Source organism: Ursus arctos, unplaced genomic scaffold (genome assembly GCF_023065955.2).
Source record: "Ursus arctos isolate Adak ecotype North America unplaced genomic scaffold, UrsArc2.0 scaffold_3, whole genome shotgun sequence".
In the NCBI taxonomy this organism is placed as follows: Eukaryota; Metazoa; Chordata; class Mammalia; order Carnivora; family Ursidae; genus Ursus; species Ursus arctos.
In genome coordinates this window covers 49394218-49421530 of record NW_026622985.1, presented here as the reverse complement: position 1 = coordinate 49421530, position 27313 = coordinate 49394218, and the positions used below count along the sequence as shown (strand labels likewise).

General features: G+C 35.1%; 1 protein-coding gene across 4 annotated transcripts in view; it reads right to left on the bottom strand.

Annotated features, from left to right (window-relative positions):
- Nucleotides 1-27313, bottom strand: part of ITGB8 (integrin subunit beta 8) — a 75540-nt gene that overhangs the window by 19386 nt on the left and 28841 nt on the right. For 2 of the 4 annotated variants that reach the window (XM_057304349.1, XM_057304350.1), the window contains 4 exons: nucleotides 22454-22612; nucleotides 12909-13155; nucleotides 11018-11183; nucleotides 10283-10441 (listed from right to left, as the gene is read on the bottom strand). In XM_057304349.1, coding sequence (XP_057160332.1) covers nucleotides 10283-10441; nucleotides 11018-11183; nucleotides 12909-13155; nucleotides 22454-22612 — 731 coding nt within the window. Of the gene's footprint in view, nucleotides 1-10282; nucleotides 10442-11017; nucleotides 11184-12908; nucleotides 13156-22453; nucleotides 22626-27313 lie in introns of all 4 variants that reach the window. The other 2 variants (XM_057304351.1, XM_026507192.4) reach the window with 1 other exon arrangement.

Here is a 27313-nt window from a genome sequence, read left to right as displayed (position 1 = left end):
GATTGCCAGCAAGATTAAAAAGATCCTGATTGTATGTGATCTATTTAGCGCAGCTTCTTACATACAGTAGGTGCTCCAAATAGCAATTATCATGATTTTTTTATTTCCAACAGCTTATACAAGATGTATACAGATCTCTCAACTTCTCAATAGACTTAACCTTTTGGTCATGTGATATATTATAAATCTGTTTTACTTTGATAAATAAAACTTACGCACAGCCAACTGTGACATTCTTTGTGTTAGTGAGAAAGCTGGAGAAGAGTAGGAGAAAGGGTATACAATTTAGTAAATGAGAAATCTGCCAACTATGGAATACTATCTATAGTTATATAGTTAGACACTGTACTTGATATTTTTTCTTTTTATAATTGCTCTTCCAGAAATTAAAGTGATGATCTCAAAAACAACTTCTTAACTAGACAGTTCCCAGAGGGATGATGTCAAACTTCACCTGCAGTGGTCCTCACCTGTTCACTGCTGCTTAGTTGCATTAGCTAAGTTGCAAATGAGGATCATGTGACTGAGCCTAATTAGTACCCTGTGATTCAAGTTCAAATAACTGTAGTTTTTACTCCTCCTTTCACCATCCAATGCTAATTGTGTTTTCTTTAAGGGGAAATTTTGCTAAACCATCTTGGTTAACATTTCTGTATTTGGGCAAACTATGTCAGCTTAGTAAAAGAGCTAATTTAACTAGAGTTTCCCTTATAGCCTAAGCTCTGAGACCCACATATCAAATGTACATACATAGATATAAGAGATAGCCTTGTTTTTAAAAATACTGTCATTAACATAAGTAACTGCTAGGATCTGATTATCCGTGCCCTCCTCTTCAAATTCACTTGTTGAAATCCTAACCTCCAAGGTGATGGTGTTAGGAAGTGCGCCTTTGGGAGATGATTAGATCATGAAGGTGGAGTCCTCATGAATGGGATTAATGCTCTTACAAAAAAGGGCCAGTGGAGGAAGCCACCTTGCCCCTTCCACCATGTGAGGTGGTTGAAACATTACAGCTAGAAGATATCATCTATGAACTAGAAATGAGGCTCTCACCAGATCCCGAATCTGCCAGGGCCTTGATCTTAGAGATCTTCGCAACCTCTAGAACTGCTAGGAATAAATTTTTATTGTTTATAAGTCACACAGTATATGGAGTTTTGTTACAGCAGCCTGAATGGACTAAGATGATAACCATAACAAATACGTTTTATTTCTATATAATCTATTATTGTTCTGGTAGAAACAAATCAAATTTTCATGAACTTCATTTAAATGTGATATGAAGCTAATTTATGAAGAGGTTAAAGAAGTATTACCACTTGGATTTGCATAAAAAAAATTCTGCCCAGAGCAATTCTTAAGAATATGATTTTAAAGTAATAGAAAATCAATTCCCAAAGTATAAATTCTGCCAGATAAATTGTTATGCCTTGTTCTTAATACTATGTATACTATTAAAATAGATTTACTATGGACTCGGGGAAACAAACTGAGGGTTTCAGAGGGGAGGAAGGTGGGGGATTGGGATAGGCCAGTGATGGGTATTAAGGAGGACACCTATAGCATGGAGCACTGGGTGTTATAAGCAAACAATGAATCATGGAACTTTACATCAAAAACTAATGATGTACTATATGGTGACTAGCATAACATAATAAAAAAATTTTAAAAAATAGATTTATGACAGTTTCCATAATGCTAGTAAATTAAAGAGATCAAGGCAAGGAAGGGTAAATCTAGTTGTATTGGGAATATTTTTTTTTTAATGGCAACAACTACTTCTGAAAAATTTTTCTTTGACAAAAAAAATAATTACAGTTTGCCAGGCATTCCCCCTTAATTTTAAAAACCATTCATATTTTAAGGAAAATTTAATCCGTATGTTTTTAACTAGTTTATACTTAACTCACATAAAATCAATATTTAAAGAACAGTCCAAAATATAAACAGCTTTTGGGGCCTTCTTAATCTCTTCCTCTTTTCAAAAACAGGAAGTCACGTTGACAAAAAGTAAATGAAATTTAAATTTAAAAAGTTCTAGTTTGGTCAGAAACTCATTAAGAAGGTCAATTGGATTTTTAAATTTAAAAGAACACATTTTTTTGAACCCTAGAAAAAAATCTGTATTAAGAGAAAATTCCAGCTACTTCGAGGCAGGTTTGTTAAAATTACAAATGTTTAACAGATGTTTTCATAAACCACTGTTGACAGGAGAGCTGTGGATTAATGACCATTTTTGAAGCCCCTTCCCCTTTCCTCCATGAAGTATATTATCTTTTAAATATTTTATCTTTTATGTCTTGTATTTCACTAGCAGAACACTCCCTCTCGGCCAGCTGTCTTATTCTGATGACATCACTACTTCTCATCTCTAACTCCCCCTCTGTCTAACCCATTACATATTGTTTCTCTAAACCCTGAAAATAATTAACAGAGATAACAGGCATTTCAGGGGCAAAAGGGAGAAGGGAAAGCAATTGCCAAGACAGCTGCTAAGTATTTAAGGGCAAAAGGATTCCTTTCACATTTTTCTTCTTCACCAACACCTTCGCGGTGACTTGTGGGAAATAACTTCTAATGTCAGAAGGGAAGAGGAGGTAAGAAAGATTCACTGGGAGTATTCCAGTTAAAGAGATAATCGTGTAGAGGTGTATGGGAGAATTTTAATAATGTGCCTAAATAGTGACCAAAACAAGAAGTGTTTAAGATTCTCTTTATAAAACTGAACCTCATAGTAAAAATTTTTATAAGCTAGTAGAGAATTTGTACTATTGAGTATCATTGTAAGATGAAAAAAACCCCAATGTCTTGTTAAATAAAGTACTCAATTATCTGGATAATTTTTTTTTTACAATTCACTTTTTAGAAGAAAAATGACGTGAAAGCAATCTGCTAGCAGAGATTTATTTAAAGATGAAGACTTTGAATTCTGTGTTGTCAGTCCCCATCTTACTGCAATAGCATATTTTCTATTTGCATAGTTGCACAGTAGTAATCACATAGACCAGGGTTTCTCATCAGTGGCACTAGTGACATTTTGGGCCGAGTGTTCCGTGTTGTGGGCACACTGTTCTTGTTCGGTGCACTGTAGGATATTTATTTAGCAACATCCCTGGCCTCTACCTACTAGATGTCAGTATATCCTGCCTCCCGCAGTTGTTGTAACAGCCAAAATGTCTCTGGAGATTGACATGTCCTCTGAGGGGGCAAAAATCATTCCAGCTGAGAACAATACCAAGAGCAGGGGCTCTGGAAACAGACCGCTGTTACTAGCTATGTAATCTTTCTGTGATCCAGTATCTATAAAACAGGTATAAATACTAGTACCTACCTCTCATAGTTATGGTGGGGATTAAATGAGTTAATATGTATAAAGGCTTTCACTTATCATTCCGTAGTAGTTAAATCCAGATTAATAGTGAGTGGGGGCTCATGTCCTGATGTCACACTGCTTGGCATTTACCATAGGTACCACTATGTGGGGATCTGTGACCACAGACTAATTCCTGATCCCTTTAGTACCCCCGTTTTCTCATTTATAAAACGGATGTAGTAGCAATATTATAGGTCACTGTGATGTTGCATGATGTTATATAATGTAATGGGCAAATACCACAGAACTTAATAAAAGACAGATTTCAAGAAAATACTGCTTAGTGAAAGACATTTGGAGGCCATTACTAAAGGGCTAGGTGTTGGGCTCTCCTTGGATATGCTTTGTTTGAGTTGGTTCATTTGTTATGCCTTTGTACCTGGCTGCTCGAGTGTTTGAATTTGTAGCTCCTGCCAAACACAATATCATTGTAATCATGATATCCCAGTTGCTGAAGGAGGGGGATGGACTAATAATTTTTGTAAGTTTTTCAATGAAAGTGGTTATAAAAAGTTTTCTGCTTAAATATGATTGAACTGAAACATGTCATTTAATGGGAACATTCTATATAAATATTTTCATCACGTTCAGTTTTTACTATGTCACTTTTGCAAACCATTATTTTTTTCAGAGTTCATTTTCAGAGTCATTATAAAAGCAGTGCCAGGCCACGCTAAGCCTAGCCCAGGTGTTTCTGTCTGCAACCTTTGCTTTCAACTTAAAAGAGAATAATAAACTAAATATTGTTTGGAGAGATCATTCACTGGCTATTTTTCTTTAATCATGAGAAACCTTCAATTTAGGTCTATTCTAAAGTTATTATTGAAGTCATTACTATTCTTATGGCATTTACAATTTAAAACAGGAGAGCAATAAGCTGAAATCAGGCATTTTGTTAGTCTTTAAAGTTGTAACAATATTTTTAAAAACTCAACTGCACCTGGACTTAAAACATGATTTAAAACTTTCTAGGTGCATTCTGCCTAGGTGACATTTCCTTTACTTTCCTGACTGCATGTTAATAAAACCCAAAGGTGCTTAGTGAAAGACATTTCTCTAAACTGGTCTTATCTCTTTAATTTTAGAAGTTATAGTTTCATGTAGTATTAAGCGGAGAAAAAAAAGTAAAAAATAAGGTGAAAAGTATTATTACGTGCTTTAGGTTAGCCATATTAAAATTACTGTTGTTATTATTCTCATAATTACAAATCAGTAATTTCCATGAAACTAAATAAATACTAATTCCCTTAAAGGGATGGTTTTGGTTTAGATGGCCTCTCCATTAGACTTTAAATAGCTATTGTACTGTTAAACCTTAGTCTGTGACAAAAGGTAGTAGATTTGGGGAGTTATTCTAGATTTTTTTTTATTAGATATAGGATTCAGTATCATGCAAAATTAGGACTACTGTATAAACCTGGGTTTAAGAAGGACATTTTTAAGTGTTCAAAACATTTACAATAATAATTATTTTGGGAAGACTTCAGAGTTGAATATGCTTAAAACAGTTTTTTAAATGACTCTTAATTTAGCTTTCTTTCAGTGTCACCAAAATCACTCGCATTCTAGTTTTCTGAAAAGCAGCCAGTACTCAGTCAGTATGAAAACTGTGGTATAGGGGGCAAGCTGGAACTCTGAGAATCAAGTATCCTGGGCAAGATATTTACCTTCCCTCTCCACTTCATCCCTCCTGGATGGGAATGATGATGCCAACTCTATCAAGTTGATAGGGAGATTTAATGAGCTAAGGTATATGGAGGGTCCAGCAGATGATCTAGTTCAGGGACCGTAGTAATAAATGGAAGCAGCCAGCACAGTATCAGGTTAAAGCACAGCAATGGATTCTGGTATTAGACCGCTTAGGTGTGGATCTTGACTGATACTTGTAGTATCTCAGCGACTTTGGGTAAATCATCTGAGGTCTCTAAGTTTCAGGTTCCTTATTTATGATAGGGGTTGTGGTAAAGACTAAATGAGATAACATAAACAATATGCTCAGCACTGTGCTAATGCAAAATAAGTGCTCAATGAGTTAACATTTTTGTTAATATGTGTCTGAGACAAAGAAGGTGAGAAGCAGAAAAAGAGAAACACTGAACACTTTCTGAAGTTATTTCTTAGAGAGCAGCAAAAATGATTAACAAGACTTTTTACTAAAAGATTAAAATTATCTCCTTACATGAAATGCTGTCTGAAAATAACCCTTTCAGAGAAAAAGGAACACAAATAAATATAATAACTTTAACTTTTGTTAACTCAGCAGTGTTATGGATTATATTAGTCAAGTATCTTCTCAGGCTCCCTTTCTTCATCTGCAGTTCTAGGAAAATGGAATATAATTCCAAGTAGTTGAGATACATGGTAAAAAAAAAAAAAAAAAAAAAAAAAAAAAGAAGAAGAAGAAGGCTTCCAAGGGGAACCTGTGTGGCTCAGTCAGTTGAATGTCTGACTCTTGATTTCGGCTCAGGTCATGATCTCAGGGTTGTGAGATAAAGTCCTGCCTTGTGCTTGGCCCTGAGCATGGAGTCTTCTTAAGATTCTCTCTCTCCCTCTCCCTCTGCCCCTCCCCTGGCTCACATGGGCTGCCGAGCTCACTAGCTTGATCTGTCTAAAAAACAAAAAACCTTTAAAAAAGAAGGCTTCCTAAACGGCTTACTATAAGTGAATAACATGTTAAACATAGTTATATGAGAAATCGCAAGCAGAATATTGACTGTTTTTATCCATCAAGAAACAAAACTCTTTAGGAATGCCTAATACACCTGCAATTCAGCTTCCATCATCTAAGGTGGTGACCAATTCAGCTTTTAGTATATCCGAATGAGCTGCAGGGGAGGGAGTAAACTAGGAGTCCAGCAGGAAGGGAATTCTGAGGAGGAGTTATATGATAGGAGGGGTGAAGATTCCCTGACCATAATATGATGAGGCACAAAAAAAGGCTGAGTTGAGAAAGAAACACCAAAGCTAAGCTACTAAATATGTTTAGGAGTATGGTAGGATTTTGCCTCTTTGGATGTCTGTATCCAGAACATAGAGTCACAGCAACCTTTGAAAATCCATTAATAAGGGTTCATTGCATGACCGGTGGGCCTCTTCCAAATATTTGCTCCTTGGCTCTCTTTTGCTATTACTAGAGACCTTTGTATTACTCTTGGCCTTCTCCAAGGATGGGTTGAATGTTGTCAGGAAGGCTGTAAGTGAGGTTGAGAATCACCCTGGAGGAGCTGGGTGGGGAGACAGGTTGAAATTCCAGACCCTCAGTATTAATAACCTTCTTCTACACTATTAATGATTTTTATACTAATATCTACTGTTTTAGAAAGAATGCCATATTTAAGCTGTTATTATTACTGGATAAATTATAAAACTATATTACTACTCAAATTTTCATTCTGGAATTTGGAGAAAAAGCAGTGGAAAATGTAATTTATTCAATTGTATAAAATTATTTTCCAATGGCCATATACTAATATATAATAATATGTAAACACAAACTAATTTAAATTATATCTTATTTATTCATGTGAACCAAATCATGTGCTTTATGTCTTCCGTAAGTGAGACTGCAACCAGGAAATTAGAGCAGAAATTACGCCAAGGACTTCAGCACTCTATCTCTTGTACTTTTCCCTTGAGACATTGTGGCAAAGATTTTAATGTAGGATTGAACTGGATTGAGCTCCAGCTCTGCTACTTATTAACTTTTTAGCTCTCTGTCCTTAGTAAACTTACTTTACAAATACCCTCAGCTTTTCTGTTTTTTTTTTTTAAAGGATAATTATGACTACCCTACAGAGTTGCTGTGAAGATAAATTCAATAGTGTATGCAGTGTTTACTATAGTGGTTTTAGTTAATAAATACCCAAAACATGGTAGTTGTTATTATTCTCGAATTCACACTGACCCTCATGAAATAGCTATGTGTACAAGTAGTAGAACTCTGGCCCGTGTAGTTTAGTAATATAAAAGGTCTTTTATCAGTTATTTCCTTTTATAAATAAAACAACCAGAGCCTTAGACCAAAAAGCTCAGACACCATTCAACATTACTGGTGTTGGCTGCTGGAGATAAAGCCAGGAAGAGAAGTGTTTTGATTGCTTGTCTAACTTATACCTTTTTAAATTCCTCTATAATGGCCAATTAGGAGAGGATGGAGACCGTTTTAAAATAAGCAGGTAAATGTGCTTAGAGTCAGGTTTGGGGTAGCTTTGGATATAGGAAGTTTCAGAGCAGTAGCACATCTTGCAGATATAAGTGCATAGTCGTGGGATCAATCAAAATGCTTCAACTTCTTTTGTTTTAGGGCAGTGTCCCTGGAAATGAAGGGAATGAGAATGCTTAGGAAGAGGATCCCTTAAAACAAAGACCTGGGATAAATGAGATAAAAGTATCCTAAGGTGTTAACAAACACACTGCTCCTTGGTTTACTCAATAAACATCAGTGACATGTAGAAGGTTCATTCTTTCAAGTGGGTGGAACAATGTTCAAGACAGTTAATGAAGTTCATGACAGATTGTCCAAATTCCTGATGTCATAAGAGCCCAAACATTGTGTAAAATTCTACCAGAATTATAATTTATTTCCATCAGGTTATACGGCACGGTATATGTTTAAAATTATGAGAGCATTTCTTTGCCTTAAGGAATCTTTCCTAAATGTACAATAGTACCCTCTAAACAGTTATAAAGACATGACTTCAGTGACTTGGCAAAAATTCAAAAGGATAATGCAATGCAATTTGAGAATAATATGATTATTATTTTTTCTTTAAAAAAAGCTTCTCTTTGTCTCACAATAGACTAGTTCCTCTTGTCTCCTCCTCCACTCCCTGGTAAATAATTAGAGCTCTATCTCAGATTTAAAAAGGTTAAATAAAAGGAAGGAAAGATAAGAAATGACTAAATTAAAGTGGGTGGGTCTACCAAAGTGAAATGTGGCTGAATAGAATTAGCAAAGGGAAAGACTATTAGAATAATTCCAAATGCCAAAATTTAAAATTCAAGCACTAGTTACCTTTTAAAATCTTTAAAATTTGAGGCTGCTATCAAGAGGCTAAACCAACCAAGGGTTGAATTTGTTCTATGCAGTAACACACTTGCTGGGGCGCCTGGGTGGCACAGCGGTTAAGCGTCTGCCTTCGGCTCAGGGCGTGATCCTGGCGATCTGGGATCGAGCCCCACATCAGGCTCTTCTGCTATGAGCCTGCTTCTTCCTCTCCCACTCCCCCTGCTTGTGTTCCCTCTCTCGTTGGCTGTCTCTATCTCTGTTGAATAAATAAATAAAATCTTTAAAAAAAAAAAAAAGTAACACACTTGCTCCTCTAGATTTTCAGTAAGTCTGGTAAAATGTCCCAGATTAAGTAAATTTAAACTATTTAAACTTGACTCATGGGAACCACACAAATTTCAGCATAATTTATATGCTTCTAATATTGCAGTTCCCAAACTTTGCATGAGGTGCCTTGGAGCACTACAGTACCCCCACCAGAGTGCCCTCATATATCGTTAATTTTTAAAGTGGTAATTCAGCATCTATCAGGTAGCCATGAACTACTAGCTGGAGGTAGTTTGCGGTTTTGTTTTGTTTTGTTTTAAGATTTTATTTATTTATTTGACAGAGAGAGACAGCCAGTGAGAGAGGGAACACAAGCAGGGGGAGTGGGAGAGGAAGAAGCAGGCTCCCAGCGGAGCAGGGAGCCTGATGTGGGGCTCGATCCCAGGACCCTGGGATCACACCCTGAGCCGAAGGCAGACGCTTAACGACTGAGCCACCCAGGCGCCCCAGTTTGCGGTTTTAAATTACATTTGGCTCTGTTCCTTTAGATGACATCATATCTTTGCAAAACTGGGCTACATGAAAATCAATGTGGAACAGGAAATGAGGGTGGTGATGTCCAGTCTGATTCTAATGCTTGGGAAGTTCCTATTAGTGAGTTCATTACTAACAATGACATAAATATACATACATATATGTATTTTTTGATGATTCATATATATTCTTTTTTAACTGGTTACTATGTTCTTAATAGTTAAGTTATTTAGAACTAACTACTTAATAACAGAACTGTCAGCTTTTTTTTTTTTTTTTTTGCCTATGAAAACCAGAGGAAAAAATTATTTAGACACGAAGGTACCAAGGTCTGAGAAAGTTTAGAAGCTTTTGTTTTAACAGAAGAAAATTACCAAGATACTAGGGTACCAGAATCTGAGAAAGTTTGGAAGATTTTGTCCTAACATTCTGTGTAAATAGTTTCCATCAGAAATAAATGATGCTTTATACAGTTGGTTTTCCACATGTATAGTAATAGCTAATGCTGGGAAAGATATGGTTCTAGGCAATTGTATTAAGTATATGATTCACAGCTGAAGCTAACCCTCAGGAAACAATCCAGATATCCACTGATTTAAAAAAGAGCCCCTAAATATAGATAAGCTTCAGAGGGAAGCAGTGAGGTCCAGAATATTGAAAGCTGGCCTTGTTTTTAGTCTTTCCCCCCCTTAGTCTTTATTTAGTTCTACCTATTATACTGTGAGAATTCTTCAGTCCAAACATCCTTTTCTTACCAATCCTTAATACATTTTTAGATACCAAATCTGCAGAACTAGTGTGTGTGTGTGTGTATATATATATATATATATGCTCTTGTATCACTTTTATTTTTACCTATTTAACAGTACTTTTTAGCATATCAGAGTTAGCTACTAGATGTTGTTAAAATGTTTTAACCTTATATCAATCAGCATTTATGGATTGTGTTATTCTGTAACTTCTCTCTCATGGTTTATCCTGACTCTGTATCATGCTTGTTTAGGTAATTCCTTTTTATAAAAACAGCTGAATTGCCAATTTAAACTTACGCTTTAGCCAAAAGAGTCATAACTACTAAGAAGCTTTTGCTACATTACCATGCTTGTTGATCTGACGTAGATGTTGTTTTTCAAATGGCAGTTTCCGTCATTTGGCACCACTATGCCTGCCAGTTTGCTATCGAGAGCAAGATGAGATGTCTGATCTGTCATCACCAGCAGCAATCTTTTAGCTTCTTTTCGCCATCCAATATGACTCTTAAGATAAACATGTAATTAGATCTTGTACAATAACAAAGATCTGTACTGTGGTCTTTATCTCAAGAAACATTAAGTTCGAGTTTAACAAACATTAAGTCAGGCTGGAATGAAGTGCATAAATACAATGCTGTTTCCTAAATAGCGTTGACTTTTATTTGTATATCCTCTATTTTACCACAGCCATTTGACTGCACCAACTCCCAACTAGAGATTTCTGGTGTTCCCCCAGAGAAAAAACGTGCCAGGTTTACGAAGTGCAGAGCACCCAACACAATGTGAGTAGGAAAACAGGCTATTTCAGTCTCTTCCTTGGAAAGTGGTGAGTGAAAAGATTTTCCAAGTGCATAAGTTATTCTTTCCCTTTTATATTTTCCTATTTATAATTATCTCCCAATTTAACCCCTCTGTCCTGAACACATACCAAAATGAATAACATTGGTGAGGAATAAATGTTAGAAGAATGTATTCTTCTATATTATGTTTTCACTCTATAAATCAAAGAGAAAATAAAAATCTTAAATTCTTGGAGAATTTTACATCTGAGCAAAAACTCAATAATGTGAAACTTCTTACCTCACAGACAGCTGCCTGAAGCATGGCATCAAAACCTCCTTCAGGTGTATCTATATTTCCAGAGATCTTTTGTCTGTGAACCGCTTTTTCAAACTCAGTAATGTTCTCCGTCAAAGATAACACATGGATATATCCATGAGGAGGCATACAGTCTAAATTGTAGTCACTATATGGAAAAAGAAGAAATGCAAATTCCATTTTGCTTGGTTCATTCAAAGATTCAAAATACCATTCACAGTAAAATTGTGTGGTTTGGTGTAAGAAAGGAATATATATATATACATATATATATATGTACATATTATATATATGTACATATATATATAATACAAAAATATATAAAATATTTACATATTATATGTTAATATTTATATATTATATATGTGTGTGTATATATATATATGTGTGTGTGTGTGTGTGTATATATTTGCCAAGGTTAATTTATTAGAGAAAATCTGTACTTTATAAAATCGGAGAAAATTTCAATAGTATTGGTGGATTTTCTTTGCAAGTAGGAAATAGAAATATAACGGTTTGGTGTCCAAAAACTAAAGATTAAGCATGTTTAATATAGGACACCTAAAGAGCTTTTATTATGCTAATATACATGGTTAATTTTAAAGAGAAGATAAGCATTTGCAGTGATTTCCTATCGTATTTGACCAGGGAACAGCTGAAAAACACTTTTGGGGAACTGTTTTTAGGAATTTAGTGAAAATATTATACTATTGTTTGATATTTTAAAATATTGTGCTAATTTTTAAAGTGTTGCTTGGTGTGAAAATATTGATGAACAATCAGAGTTTATTAAAATTGTTCTGAGAATCCCATGATGTCCCAAGAAGTGAGAATCATTCCTCAGGCACATGCACATTTAGGGAGAAGGAACATGAAGCTCCATGAGGAGATGTATTCATTCCAACAGTTAGCAGAGCTGTTTTGGTAGATGAGAATGTGTACTATAAGGTGATCTGGGCAATTTATGGAAGTGGAAAAGATGTTAAAATGAAATGTTATATTAAGGAAGAACTGAACACATTTCTCTCTGAGAACTCAACTGGCTAAGATACTGTCTGAGAAACTTGTATTTTTAAGGTTAGTTCTTGTTTCATAGTGCAGCATATGCTCTTTAGAATCAATTTCAAAATGATAAGAAAAGGGGCTCTTTCCAGAAAACAGACAAATTCTCCTCTTTTCCTTCCATGTCCTAGCGGAACTTTCTTTGAAGTCACATCTTAGGCAACATAATTATAAATACAGTCTCAACACAGTAATGGAAAGATAGTTGCAGTACTGGCAACATAAGTACTTTAAATTTGACAAACCTTAATTTAGCAAATTTGGAGCAATTAAAAAGGACATATACAGAATTCTTAAACAGGTATTTATATGCATGGTAGCCTGAATATTGGTGGTTTTCCAAAGTTACTAATATTACTTGTGGGTTTTTTGTGATGAAATGAGTGATATTTGAAAAAACAAAATAAGAAGTCCAAGCTACGGGGCGCCTGGGTGGCACAGCGGTTAAGCGTCTGCCTTCGGCTCAGGGCGTGATCCCGGCGTTATGGGATCGAGCCCCACATCAGGCTCCTCTGCTATGAGCCTGCTTCTTCCTCTCCCACTCCCTCTGCTTGTGTTCCCTCTCTCGCTGGCTGTCTCTATCTCTGTCAAATAAATAAATAAAAAAAAAAAAAAAAAAAAAGAAGTCCAAGCTACACATAATCTCATAAGTTTTCAGATAGGAACATACCTCCTCTCCAAATATTTTCATTTCTCACTTAATAAAACAAAAATATAACATTTAGTGAGTCCTTTATGTAAAAACAAAGAGAGATTTTATAAGAAAAAAATTCAATTTAGCATCATGAAGTCCACATCAACCACTAGATACCTGCATTGATTATGAATCCTTTCTGGGTGGATGCTGATGTATGGTGAAACTGTTTTATCAACATAGGAGCCAAATCCAAGGCGGAAATCACGGGAAAAATATGCCATTTTTCTAGATAAATCATTTCCAACGGAATTTAATTTTTCAATATTATTATGCATTGATGCTGAGACATCAACCAGGTAATAAAGATCCACAGGGTATTTCTTCAGAGGATGAATTTTCAGCATAAAATTAGCTTCAGCTTCTGGTTCAAAGAAAGACAGACATCATATAGTATTCATTTTAAACATCCCAGGATAAGCTCTCAATAAATCAATCATGTTTTATATACAGAACAACTAGCACAAATTTGTGCATAATGAATGAAGTTAGGAATATCCTGGAATAATTTTAAGGCAATTTGAAAACCGTATCAGTTTATTAGTTTCCAACTTCTACAATGCATTTCTCACAATTCTGTGGTGCAGATAGGGATAGTAACAAATGGACCACCTCACTATAAATGTAGTAGAGAATATATTTATCATCATATGAATCTGTAATTCCCTTAGTATCTAGGAAAGCACAGCACAATACAGCAAGCAGCATTCTATCTCAAGAGTAGGTGGCTGTCTTGGTTTGAAAGAGGCTTTGGGTTTGAAGAAAAGTAGAAAGGCATCTTAAGAAAAGTTACCTCTTATTGGATGAAGGTACAAATTCATCCTTTTGGGTTGAGGCATGTTTACATATGTGATGTGAAAACTCTGGTACTGAGAAGTAGGTTAACCTATCCAAAATAAGTAGTACCTCATAATGAATTAGATGATGAGATCCTTCCCAACAGTTAGTCCCGAGAAGGAATGAGACAGCAGTCTAAAGAATTGTACCCAGCACTGCCACACTGGGGACCTGGGCAATGTAGGGAACAGCATTTGTCTAACACATAGTGGATGCTTGATAAACATATGTTGAAGAAGGATCATGCAAGCTAAGGAAGTAGACAAGAAGAGAGGGTCACCGTGAGGAGAGATGTGGGAACTTCCCAACAACTGTGTAAAATACCATTATATTTAGTTCGCTGTCTATTATCATTTGATACAAGGACCTGTATCACTGTATATACAAGGATATGGCCCTCTGAGGAGATGGTAGTTCTGTATTTAATTTTTTTAAATTTCTTTTAATTTATTGATTTTGAGTATAGTTGATATACAATGTTACATTAGTTTCAGGTGTAAAACTTAGTGCTTTGTCAAGTTTTTACATTATGCTGTGTCACCACAAGTATAACTACCTCTGTCTGGTTACATAGCTACAGTATCATTGACTGTATTCCTTATGCTGTGCCTTTTATTCCCATGACTTATTCATTCCATAATTGGAAGCCTGTAAGTATATGGTAAAAAGTCATCTCTTTAAATACATGCAATTTGTGAATTTTATTTTATTTTATTTTTTTATTTTTTTAAAGATTTTATTTATTTATTCGACAGAGATAGAGACAGCCAGCGAGAGAGGGAACACAAGCAGGGGGAGTGGGAGAGGAAGAAACAGGCTCATAGCGGAAGAGCCTGATGTGGGGCTCGATCCCATAACGCCGGGATCACGCCCTGAGCCGAAGGCAGACGCTTAACCACTGTGCCACCCAGGCGCCCCTGTGAATTTTATTTTTTAAACAATAAAGTAAGTGCTTTGTAAGTCGTTATTTGTCAGTGGAGAGATGTTTGGGTAGAACAATTTTTTTTAATGAACACCAATTTGTATATACAATTGATAGCCTGATCTACTTATCAGAAGAATCCTCTAATTTATCAAATCAAATTTTCAGTCTTAATATGCTCAAGAGTAGCAGTATTTTCTTTTAAATTATTTTACAAATCAGATGTTTTTAAACCAGTTACAAAATGTATTCAAAGTAAGGTTTTTCTGGTATGTAATAATAATTATGGGAGAAATTACTCATTCCTAATTTGCCTGTGTGTGCTGGAAACCCCTTTACTGTAACACTCTTAGTTTTTTGGCCCAAGAGTTTGGGAGGAGAAATTGGGAGATGTGAAGACCACCCAGCCCACTCTCTCGCTCCTTCCCTTTATGAGCTGGGCTGCCTCCAAAGAGCATATATTTGGCTCTACTTTTCTAGTGTCTGGTAAAAAGGCCTGTCCCTGTGGAAGTGTCTTGCTGTTTGGGTGGAGAAGTTCAATTCAGGAGAATGTAAAAATCTAGACAGGACCAGATTGATCAAAAATAGAAATGGGCATAACTGGGGAGTGTGGTTCATGTGGTTTAATGTGTGGATCAGCTGCTTCTTCTTTTTTTATTTTTTACAAATTGTGTAGTTGTTTTTTAACTGTTGACTTGGGTATAAGGCTGAAGACCTAAGGCACATAGTGTTTTCATCTTGATCAGTATAGTTTATGGTGGTTCTGTCTAAGGATGAATGGCTGTGTGTTTTCATGGAGTTATTGAAAAACACAATACATAGTGTATTATATGCAGGTTGTTATAAAGTTGGTTATCTTAGCCAACATCAGGGTTGAAGGGTTAGGCTGCTGTAGCTTGATTCTGAGTTATATAGATGCTGGTCTCAGATATGTACCTGGGTCACTTGAAGACCTCAGCATGGGCTGAGGCCTCAGTAAGACAAAATTTTAATAAAGGGGAAAAGAGACTCTTTCCATACACAGGACTTTTAGTCATTGCTGGAGAAAATGATAATTACCACTTCTAAAATGCAAGGCATTTGAGGCGCCTAGGTGGCGAAGTTGATTGAGCATCCAACTCTTGATTTTGGCTCAGATAGTGACCTCAGGGTCTTGAGATCCAGCCTAGTCCAGCTCCATGCTCAGCAGGAGTCTGCTTAAGATTCTCTCTCCCTTCTCCCATGGCCCTTCCCCCTTAAAATAAATAAATAAGTCTTTTAAAAAATAATAAACTGCAAGGCATTTGAGGTTCCCATAAAGGTCTAACTTTAAGTCATCACCTCAATGTAGGCAGCCACAGAGAGGCTGATCCCGAACCCCACTTTGCTTGTTAAAGAGGAAGCTGAAGGGGCCAAGCTTGGATTACCATGTTTTGCCCATGAGCTTGAGATATTCCACATATGCTTTCAAGCTGACTCTTGATGGTTTCATTATATATGAGGAAGAAACCTTCTCAGAGGCAGTAGAAATACCTTTTTATGGGAACATGGATACTGTGTCCCCAGATTAAATCTCCATTCAGTTCATACTGGGGTGCCTGCCACCAACACAAGACTCAAAAGGCAGATGACATTAACGAGATTTTGATATATTGGATGAGAAAGAAACACATGTGAAAATAAGACTTAATATCTGTGAGGTGATCAATGTAGGCAGCAATGTCGTAAATGCTACTTTGAGAGCGGATTCTTTTCGTGTCTATTTAAAATATTTACCCCAGTATTTGGTACACAGTAAATATATATGTTAGTAATTAACACTATTAGTATTACTAAGCCTCATTAGCATTAGCCTCAAAACTATTCATTTATCTCTGAAGCTTCTGGGTTTGGTACAGGCACAGACACTCATAAATGTGCTTAACTAAACTACCTTTGAAGCACATTTTGATATATCATTTCAAAAGGTCCCCATATTTTAATATTAGTGAGAAGCTAATTATCTATGACTTCTTTCCTACAGAGTAGGAAAAACTTAAACAGTTTCTCTGTTTGAGAGGAAAGAATATTATCTGGCCCCAAAATGTTTATGCCACTCTTTATGTTATCTCCAGAAAGGTTCATTCATATACCTTTTGATATTTTAAAGGCTCAGATCCTTTGTTGCATCAGTCAACTTCAAAGGGACAAGTGGGTCTGTGACATAGAATAAGAAAGAGGACTTGGAGGAAAGCTGAGACCTACTTAGAACTTTTGCCAGTATTGGTTTGAATAGCCCAAAGAATTGAAAGTAGTTAGGATGAGTTTAAAATCACTCAAATAATGGTGTGAACATCTCTGAAGACTTGGCTACAACAACCATGACTGGACAGTAAGAAAAGATAACTAAAAATGTTCTGCATAAGATGAAATTGAAAAACTGTAAGAAAATGTGGAAAACTAACAGGAAGAAAAACAGCCAAATTCTGTTCATTGTACTCGGGTTGGGGAAGGAGAAGGCCCAAAAATGAGATGGGTTTGAAACATCAAGGCACAGACTCCAGCATGTTTCTGAATTTCTGTGGGGGATAAATGAGGGATATGTGCCAGGGGTGGAGGGGAAAGAATGCATGATTTCTGTATTTTTCTGGTTTTTAAAAACTTCTTGAATTTAGGAAGAATACCTGAAAAATCTTACATTTTAAGTTAAACTACACTAAATTAAAGGACATTCTTTTGTTACAATATTAAAATGAATTGAGTTTGAAAGATTTTCTTAAATTAGCAAGGTACAGATTACACTAATCCTTATCCATTTACATTGTATTACTTCTGAAGCAGAATTAGAGAATTCCTTTCTCTCTCCTATCTTCCTAAAGATTTCATTTCAGTGTTCTTAGGGAATATCAAGTAGGATCAGTAGCTTCTTTCTTTTTCCAAAAGATTGATAGGTAAAAATAAGAAAAAAAAGTATAGTTTAAGAAGTAAAAAGTGAAAGAAAATATCATTTTTAAATCTCATTTTAAATATATAAAATATATAATAGAGTCCTACTAACAGTTTTTAAAAAGTTGTCAGTATCCATGAAAAAATTTTTAAATTCTTAATAGATGCTACATTGAAGATAATAAATTTTTATAAGATAAGAATAAATGATTATAAATAAATCAAGTCAAAATCAATATTAGAGAATGAATGCATTTTATACTTAGGTATGCATTGTATGTGTCAAGGTAGAAAGGACTTTTATATTATGAGGAGTAATGGTTCTGTATGTATATCTGGAGTTGGTAAAACGTAGCTTTATATACTATACCTCAAAGCTGGCACATCTTTGATGCCACATATAGTTTTTAGATGAACTTATTAAATATAATTTAATAAGCATTTGTTATATATGCATATTATAAAATACAGTTGTCATAGCTACGTTGAAAGATGACTTAAACGCATTAGACAATTACACTAATTTGCATACAGAAATTCAAATAGTAGTGGGAAACTGAATAAAATCAAGCCCCAAAATGATTGACATAATATTAAGCATTTCTCTTTTCACTTTCCCACTCCCCATTCTGCCTTCACTTATCATCATTTCCCACCTCATGTTGAAGTCTCCCACATCTTTATCCAGCCTGTATCTCCTGCTGAACTGCAGCCTCATATATAATAAATTAGTCACCACCTCAATTAAAGATGTCTCAGTTTGAACTCAGTACCATGTCTTCCTCAGAGGGCAGCCACCCCTCTCACCTTGTTGCTTGAGCCACAGCCCAAGTGTCTCTGTGCTCATCGATCACCAACCCCTGGGGATGCTACCTCCTGTTATCCCTCATGTCTGTCCACTTTTCTCCTGCCTCATTACCATTACTGTCATTGCTTATCTATAGCACTGACACAGCTACCCAACTTTTGAACTGTTAATTTTTAGTCTCAGGAGGATTCAACCACCATTATATCTACAAAAATGAACAAACTAAATTCATTACCTTAAATTTAAATTTAACACACCAATAAAAAAATGGACCCTTGTAAGTTTCAAGTCCCAAGTGTTTAAAAAAAAAAACAAGACATTTCGAAAGGATATAGTTACATTTATTAGAGGCAAATAATATACGATAAGCTTCACATATAAGCAAGCTACTGAAAAGTAATGTTTAGGGGCACCTGGGTGGCTCATTCAGTTAATCGTCTGCTTTTAGCTCAGGTCATGATCCCAGGGTCATGAGATTGAGCCCAGCGGGGTCCTCTGCTCAACTGGGCAGAAAGCCTGCTTCTCCCTCTCCCTCTGCCTGCTACTCCCCCTGCTTGTGCTCTCTCCCTCTCTCTGTCAAATAAATAAATAAAATCTTAAAAAAAAAAAAAAAAAAAGTAATGTTTAGTTAGAAAAATAGTAAAATTTGTATGGAGAGGCATATCACACACAGAAAAGAGAACTAAGATGGTTAATAAGCTTAGGAAGCTTTCTAGTACTAGGAAAGAGGCGAAAGAAACAGGTAACAGAGTAGTTACACTTAAAAAACTAAAGAGATTAAAAAGAATGAGAAGGCAAGGTTGACTCATGAAAGCCTTAACTGGACATCCATTTTTCTTGTGAATAACCTGATAATATACATTATATACATTAAATATACATTATATTTATATATATTTATATACAAATATATATAAAGTATATATAAATATACATATATTTATAATATACATTAAAACTTAAATAAATTTGTATATATTTGACCTAGTAAATCTATTTATAAGAATGTATCCTAAATGAATATGCTATTTTATACAAAGATACATGCATAACAAGTATCATTGAAGGTTTTAAAAAACTTCATTCAAATTGGATTGAGGTTGACTTATATTTATTTATTCACTTGGATTTTGTTACATTTATAGAGTATGTTTATAGAAAACTGTCATTGTTATAATACTGTCTTCCTAATCAGGAACATAAAATTCTTCTGCACTTTTTCATTTCTTCTTTGAGGTTGCGCGATGTTAGACTTTTTTTAAAAAGTTTCCCTAGACAGTTTACATTTTAGGTTGCTGCTATGAATTTATCCCTTTTTTCATTATATTTGATATGACAGGAAATTCATTGATTTGAGTATTTTTTTTTAAAAACCTGCCTCATTTATTTATTTATTATTTATTTATTTATTTTTAAAAATATGTGTACCTTGTTTATATAACAATGGTTGAGGAATTTATTTTTTATTTTTATTTTTTTTTTAAAGTAAGCTCTAGGCCCGATGTGGGGCTCAAACTCATGACCCTGAGATCAAGAGTTTCGTGCTTTATGGACTGAGCCAGCCAGGTGCCCCTGTTTTTTATTTTTAATTTTAGAAGTTAATTTTAGTTGATCTGCTTGGATTTACCAGAGACATATAATGATAATTTTGCTTTATCTCTTCAAAATACTTATAACTTGTATTTGCATTTTTTGTCTAACTGTTTTTTACATAAAACTTCTAGAAGGATTTTAATATATATTAAAGAACTATTCCTCAATTTTTGTTTTGGCAGAATGGCCACTAAATTTTACTGTATGATTTTTCACCATCTGTTGAGATAACAATATATATTTTTTCCATTTGGCTTTGTTTTTCTTATCACATATGATTTAATGTGGTTTCCTAAAATGTTAAGGATTTTATACTAGGATTATGCTAACCTTGTACACATTGGGTAGCTTCTAGGCCTTCTCTAAAACCAATGGAAGAGTTTATGAAGCATAGGGATAATGCATTTCTTAGGGTGAACATGAAATCATTCCTTCCCAAGAAAAATTAAGTACGCAATGTGGGTTTTTCTTTTATAATGCTCTTAATTTCTTTAATTTTTATTAGGTTTCTTAGGGATCTGCCTCTTCTTGAGCAATATTAGTCATAGGTATTTTCCTTAAAATTATGTATATTATCAATATTTATGCATTTTACCATAGATTTTTATGCTTAATATTTTCATAGTCTTTTTTTTTCTTTAATATTTGTTTCTTTGGTTATAACTGGGTTATTTACTTTTTTCTTCTTTTCTTAATTAGCTTTGACAACAATATATCTATTTTTATTGGACTTTGCAAAGAACCAACTCTTGGAATTATGCATACTTTTACCTTTTTATATCTATTTTGCATTTTCTTTAATTTTTTTTCTTAACTTATGAATTCCTTCCTCTTATTTTCTTTATGGCTATTCTGTTTTTGTTGCTCCTATATCTTAATTTGGATGCCTAGTTAATTTTTGTTCATTCTTCTTTAATAATAAAAGCTTTTAATTTTCCTGGGATCAGCTTTAATCACATCCCATATATTTTGATGTGTGTTGTTGTTATTGTTATTATTAAATAGTCCATGACTAGAGTTTTGATTTGTTCTTGGAGATATTTATTTAGGAAAAGCTTTTCTTAGTTTGTTACTTAATATTTGTTTATCCTTTTGTATTGATTTCAAAAGTTATTGCATAGTGTACAGTGATATTGACCTATAAAAAGTTTCACTTTCTGGAATTAAGTTTTCTTGTTTAAAATATGATTAATATCTAAAAATATTCCATGGTCTTTGAAAATATTATTTTCTATATCAAGTGCTATGGACTAAATTGTGTTCCCTCCAAATTTATGTGTTGAAGCCCTAACCCATAATGTGATGGTGTTTGAAGATGGGGCCTTTGGGGGATAATTAGGTTTAGATGCAGTCAGGAGGGTGAAGCCCTCATGATGAGATTAGTGCCCTTATGGGAAGAGATACCACAGAGCTCTTTCTCTGTCTCCCTCTCTCCATGTTTGTCTCTCTCTCCCTCTTCAGGCACCAAATCAGCCAGTACCTTGATCTTGAACTTTTTAGCTTCCAGGATTGTGAGAAAATAAATTTCTGTTGTTTAAGCCACTTATTGTACAGTATTTTGTTATCGTAGCAATAGAAGGTAGTGAATGGCATAATCTTACCAATCTAATTTCTTTCATTTTTGTGTATCCCTTTCCAACTGTTGCTTATATATGTCCACACTGGGCTGTTTTATATGGTGAAGAGCATAGTCTTAATTGGAAGCTTGGAATATGTCTAGAGCCAAGAAAGAAATAGACTTTGTTTTTCTGGTAATCTAAGAATCTGGAAGAAATAGCTCAGCTTTGGAATAGGGTGGTCATGTGTCAATAATGATTATTTTAAAATTTAATGACAGGACAAGACCACCCAGAATGAAATAATGGGAGACTTGAAGGCAATTGCATACTGTTTAAAACTAAATGCATCTAATTGACTGATGCATACCTGTGTACCTGAAATTATCTTGCCTTGTGTAGTTTGTACACTGGGATTCTCTAGCACCAGAGGAAAATGAATAATTTCCAGTGACCTACTACATGTGCCAAACTGTGGAATACAATGCGATAAAGTGGCAAGTACAAGAGAAGCATAGAGGAGAAGTATGTGTTAATCTCGGGGGCATCACAAAGCATCTCAAGTTGATTATGATAATGATGAATTGTAGTTTTCTGTTTAAAAGTTTATCACACAGGCTCTAAGGGCTTAGCTTAGTTTACATCCCTTACTAATTAATTAATCAACTAATCAAGTCAACAAATACTTATGGAGTGCTTACTACAAGCCAGCACTCTGTGAGGCTTTGGAGAAACAGTGGAATAAAACATGTTCTCTTTCTTCCAGAGCTGGCAATGGAATAGGAACACAATTATACTACAATGTGATCAAGTCTGGAAACACATAATTATAATGTAGTGTGGTCAGGTTTGCAGAGAGTGTCCGAGGCCACACAGCTAGCTAGCTATAGGCACAAAAAGAGCAAAATTCTGATTTCTTGATTCTGAGCCCACTGTTATTTCTACTATAATAAAACAAAATATTAAATATGAGAAAATAAAGCTAAATGTAATTTCAAGTCAGAATCATCATAAATTATAGATTTATTTGAAATCACCAAACCTGGACGCAGCTGGATCAACACTTCTCCTGGTGTCACCTGGGTATTAATTTCATTTTCACTTGGTATTACATGCACAGATGGGTATTCTATTGAATCAATCGAGCAGCCTTTGCTTATTAAATTGGAAATAATATCACAACGTTCACTCCTTGATCCACCTGAAATGAAATCCTGTTTAAAAGAAGGAAAATCACTGACATTTTTAGTGCATATGATCTCAGTTATAATAAAAGAAAACCACATAGCAAATATTGCAAAGAAGCCATCTTCCAGTATTGCACAGATTATGCAACTATTCAAAATAGGTGCATGTTTCCAATAAGAAAACTAGTAAATTTGTCTTAAATAAAGCTTTAATTCCTAAATCTTACTTAAAAAGAAGAAAATGAATATTAATGAGTTTAAACCAAGGACTTTAAATATTGTTAACTGATCACTGTAAAATTATACCAACTTAATTCTTTCTAAATATTTTATGTTGGAGAGACTGCTTCAAAAGAAAATTTATTCAAAATAGGCCATTTAGTCATTCCAAATGTAAGTCTCAGTTCTCAAAGAACCCAGCTGGTATGTTTATTATATATCATTATATTTGGAATATAGAGCGAGCCCTCAGGGGTCACATGCCTAAAAAGGTGCTAAAATTTTTTTAAAAAATGAATTGGAAATCTATATTTCTTAGACCATAAAATCCCTCAACTTCTTAGACACACAATAGCCTGTAAATAATTTAATAAACCAAGGAAGATGTTCATAATGAGGCTGGGAGATACCAGATTGCAGCTAAAATGCTCCTGATTTTGTAACTGAGTCTAGAACTTTTATTACCATTCAGCATTGGTTAGTTGTCATTCAATAGCCATACAATAAACTTGGAATTAGTGGGGCAAGCTTAAAATTTAATTTATCATGACTGAGAACAATTTGATATTTTTATTTTTCATGTAACCATTCAGGTTTTCCCCTAAGAACAGGAAATGTATCGAAGAGTATAGAAATATGTTTTATTATATACTGTTGGCCTGAATTATTTGGAATATTTGCTTACACATTAGCTGGATATTTGCTTAGTGATCTTCCTGCAGTGGCTATTCTGATGTGGCATTCAGTCATTCCTCCTTTAGCTCAACTGATTCAGGGAATTGGGTTTCCATTCCCTGGAACCATTCAATCAAAGAATACAGATTGAATACTTACTCAGGGCCAGTAGTCTGTTAGGTGCTGAGGTTACAGAAAGGTACAAGACAGACTCCCTCCCTGTCATCAAAGAGTCAACAGACCATTGGTGAATTCAGCCATTTCAGCAAGTAAATGTAATTATTATGGGCATTAAATTTAGGGGAAGCACAGAATTTTACAGGGTTATGGAAGAAGGAGATTATATCAAGTTCAATATTAGTTGAATATTAGATCACTAATTATGAATAGGAACATCCATAGCACTGGTGAGTATTAGATGGGTTGGAGGTAGGCAATATAAAAACATTCATACAAGGATTTTAATTTAATTCCTCTCTTAATTTAGAATAGGGGTTGGAAAACTAGGGACAGTAGGACAAATACAACAATCCACGGCCTGTTTTGTATTCACTAAGTGCCAAAAAATGCTTTCTACATTTAAAAAATGCTGTAAAACAATAAAAAAGAAGAACATGTAAGAGAGACAATATGTAGCCCAGGAAACTTAAATTTTTTTACTGTGTGGCCCCTTATAGTACTGATTCTGAATTAGAGTGTGAAACACACTTAAAATATAAATATAATTAAAAGATAAAAGAGGATATATCCTTTTCAGTTAAGATATCCAGCTGTCATTTGGTAAACGACTTCATAGGAACAGAAAAATTCAATTTGCTTTGCTATTGACACCTAGATTTTTAGTGTGAAGTTTAAAAAGTCCAAAGCTTAATTTCTTGTATCCAAATTTATCTGTCTATTGATAAAACTCAGAGGTACTCAGTATAAGATTTAGTTTATAAACAGTTTGGAGTTCCTCAAAGAAAGGTGGCATAGACTGCTATCATATGTATTACTTTCCTTCAGAAAGCTCCAGGCTAGATGGGGGGATCCCTCCTGTCCTGAGGAATATTGAGGATGCATGAGGCTTGGAACCTCTAGGCTTGTTCATGCTTCACATGATGGGCCACAGACAAAGGGCCACATGCATTTTACAGACATAAAAACCCCAAGACTTCAAATCAAGAAAGGAAATAAAGTACAAATAATTCCGATTTTCCTTTTTCAGGTAGGGATTTTGTTATTTGTGTATACAGAAATGGAAAAGAAGGGAATATGGCTAATTCGCTGAAACTATACATCACACTATGCCATTTGACCTTTAAATGTCAAATCATTTTGCTGAAATAGGCAAAAATCGTCTCAATTCTTTTGCAATGTCTGAATCAGCATGGCTGTTTTTACTCCACTATAAAAACTGAGTTAGAAAAACACTGCCAATTTGACAATTAGGTTTGAGAAGGGAAGAAAAGACCGTGACATCAAAATAAAGAATGGAATGCTGCCTCTACCCACTGTGGCCTACTTTCCACTTTGTATAAAAGAAAAGAATTTGAAACCACACCCTTTTAATTTGTGGTGTTTTGTGTCATTTTAATGTCTTATAATTCTTATGTTTTATTTTTTCTGCAAGAAATACACAAGGAAAATCATACTCCAACTGTCTGCATCTCAAGCCTATTTGTAAATGAAAAGCCCAGGTTGAAGTTACCCTAGATGGCTTTTCTTCAGTTGTTACTTTCATCCATTCAAGATAATTATCTGGGGAAAAAATAAGAAAAGTTTTTTCTTCTCATTTCTGAGTCTTTCTGACTTCCAAACATGGCAATCTGCACAGAAATGAAAGAACTCTATCATCTTCCTCTTGACAGTGGATGCCCTTTGTGTTGTCTTTTAGGATAATTATGTTCGAAGGCTGCCCTCTAAACTTTTGGCTATGTAATCACAATCTGTGTCTGGCACAGCAGGCAGGAGAGAAAGAGAATTCTTCAAAACCCATCAAGATTTTTACATTTGTTAAAAAGGAGGCTGAAACTAGGTAATATTGGTTAGGTCCTTTCAATCCTAATTATTGTCCAATTATTTTTATGTAGCATGGAGAGAAAGAGAAAGCAAAACGTATAGAACAGCAGATTAACATACTATAAAAGAAGAATGTAGGCAAATTGAATATACCCTGTCTAAATTTTCTAGTGATGTTTTTACTTTTGACCAGCTTTGAAAATTGTATAAACCAGGCTTAATGTGTTACTGTTTATGTATTCTAATTGTAAACAGAGGAAAAAAATACCTATTCTTTCGCTGTCCCTCAACTCTCATTGGTTAAGAAATAAAAGCATCAGTTGCATATGTGCCTAACAGTGGGTAATCTTTCAAAATTAACCATTGTATTCTTCCTCTCGATGACGTCCAGTCAGCCTGCAGGGAGTGGACAGCTCCTTCTGTTAATGATGTGGCTAGTGGCTGAGTCCTAACACTGGTTGCTTCCCCTTAGGTGGTGTTCTTAACACAGTCCTCTTGGTTTCCTAAACCTGAATGAGTTGCTCTGGAGTCTCACTCAAGTTCTTAAAGTAACAACTCCCATTTCTTAAGCAATGCCTGGGTCAAATGCTCTCACCTACTGCTTCATTTAATTTTCATTACAGTGTATCATAGGTATAATTATTATTTCTGAAGAAAAACTGAGGTTCAGAGTAGTTAGAGTAACATGTCCAAGTTTATACAGTTAGAAACTGATGGCCTTGGGATTTGAATCCAAGGTGATCTCATTTCAGAGCCTGCTTTTTCAATACATGAATTAGATGACCCTGCACTACATAGAAGAATATTTTGCAACATGAACAGCCAACTGATTTCCAAATGTTTCCTGAGATACTCTTCTGAAGCATTTGACCAACAGCAGACACGGGTTTGCCTCCTCTGCTTCGGCAGCCACCGGACATTTCTCTTTGGATTACCTCCTTCCATTTGGCCACCAATTTCTCTGAATACTCAAAATACTGCCCCTGGTGGCAGGACTGACATTTGCTCTGCCTGTAACTGTGCCTCTCCAGATTTTCTGTGCCAGTGGCAGTATCAGATAAAGGGGTCCTTCTGTGTAGCTGGGATGTTACATTTGGCTGACAACTGGGTTTCTTAACCATCTTTTGAAAGTCCCTCTAAACTATACTGACTAAAGTTCTCGGCAGCAGATATCAAGTGGACGTAAACTTCATGGCTCTAAGGATCTTCCTTAGTAAAAATCTAAAATGGAATATTGGCCTAGGGTCAGGAAATAATCAAGCCATGAAACATTCTTGACGAGAAAACCTACAAGTAAACTCCCAACTCAGGGTTATAGAGATGAGGAAAGGGAGACTCAGAGACTAGAGTGAATTCTATCTGGTCATTTGGCTCATCAGAGGTGATGGGACTGGAAACTCTGGAATTGTCCTCTCTCTGACATTGCCTGATTCCATGGGTTCTGGTAAAGCATTGCCTAGTTTAGAGTGACATCTGATTTTCTCACTGGTAAAGCCTAGAGTATATTCGAGAAGGCTTTGGGTTATGAGTAGGAGGGACACTTACTTTCAGACATGGCTACTATTTTCTGAACCCCTCCCCTGCCTCTTTCCTGACTTGCTTTAGAAGAAAGTAATGTCCACCATCCTTTGCTACTTTTCACCTTTCTTTTTCCTCCTGGCAGATGCATAAAGGCAAGCAGTAACAGGAGAAGTTGGAAAGATGATGGTAGGTGCAGTTTTTGAGCAAAATCAGAGGAGGCAAAAGCTAGAGATTTCTTTTCATGTCAAGCAGAAGGCCATTAAAGATCTATTTGTTCCAATTCACAAGAGCTACATAAA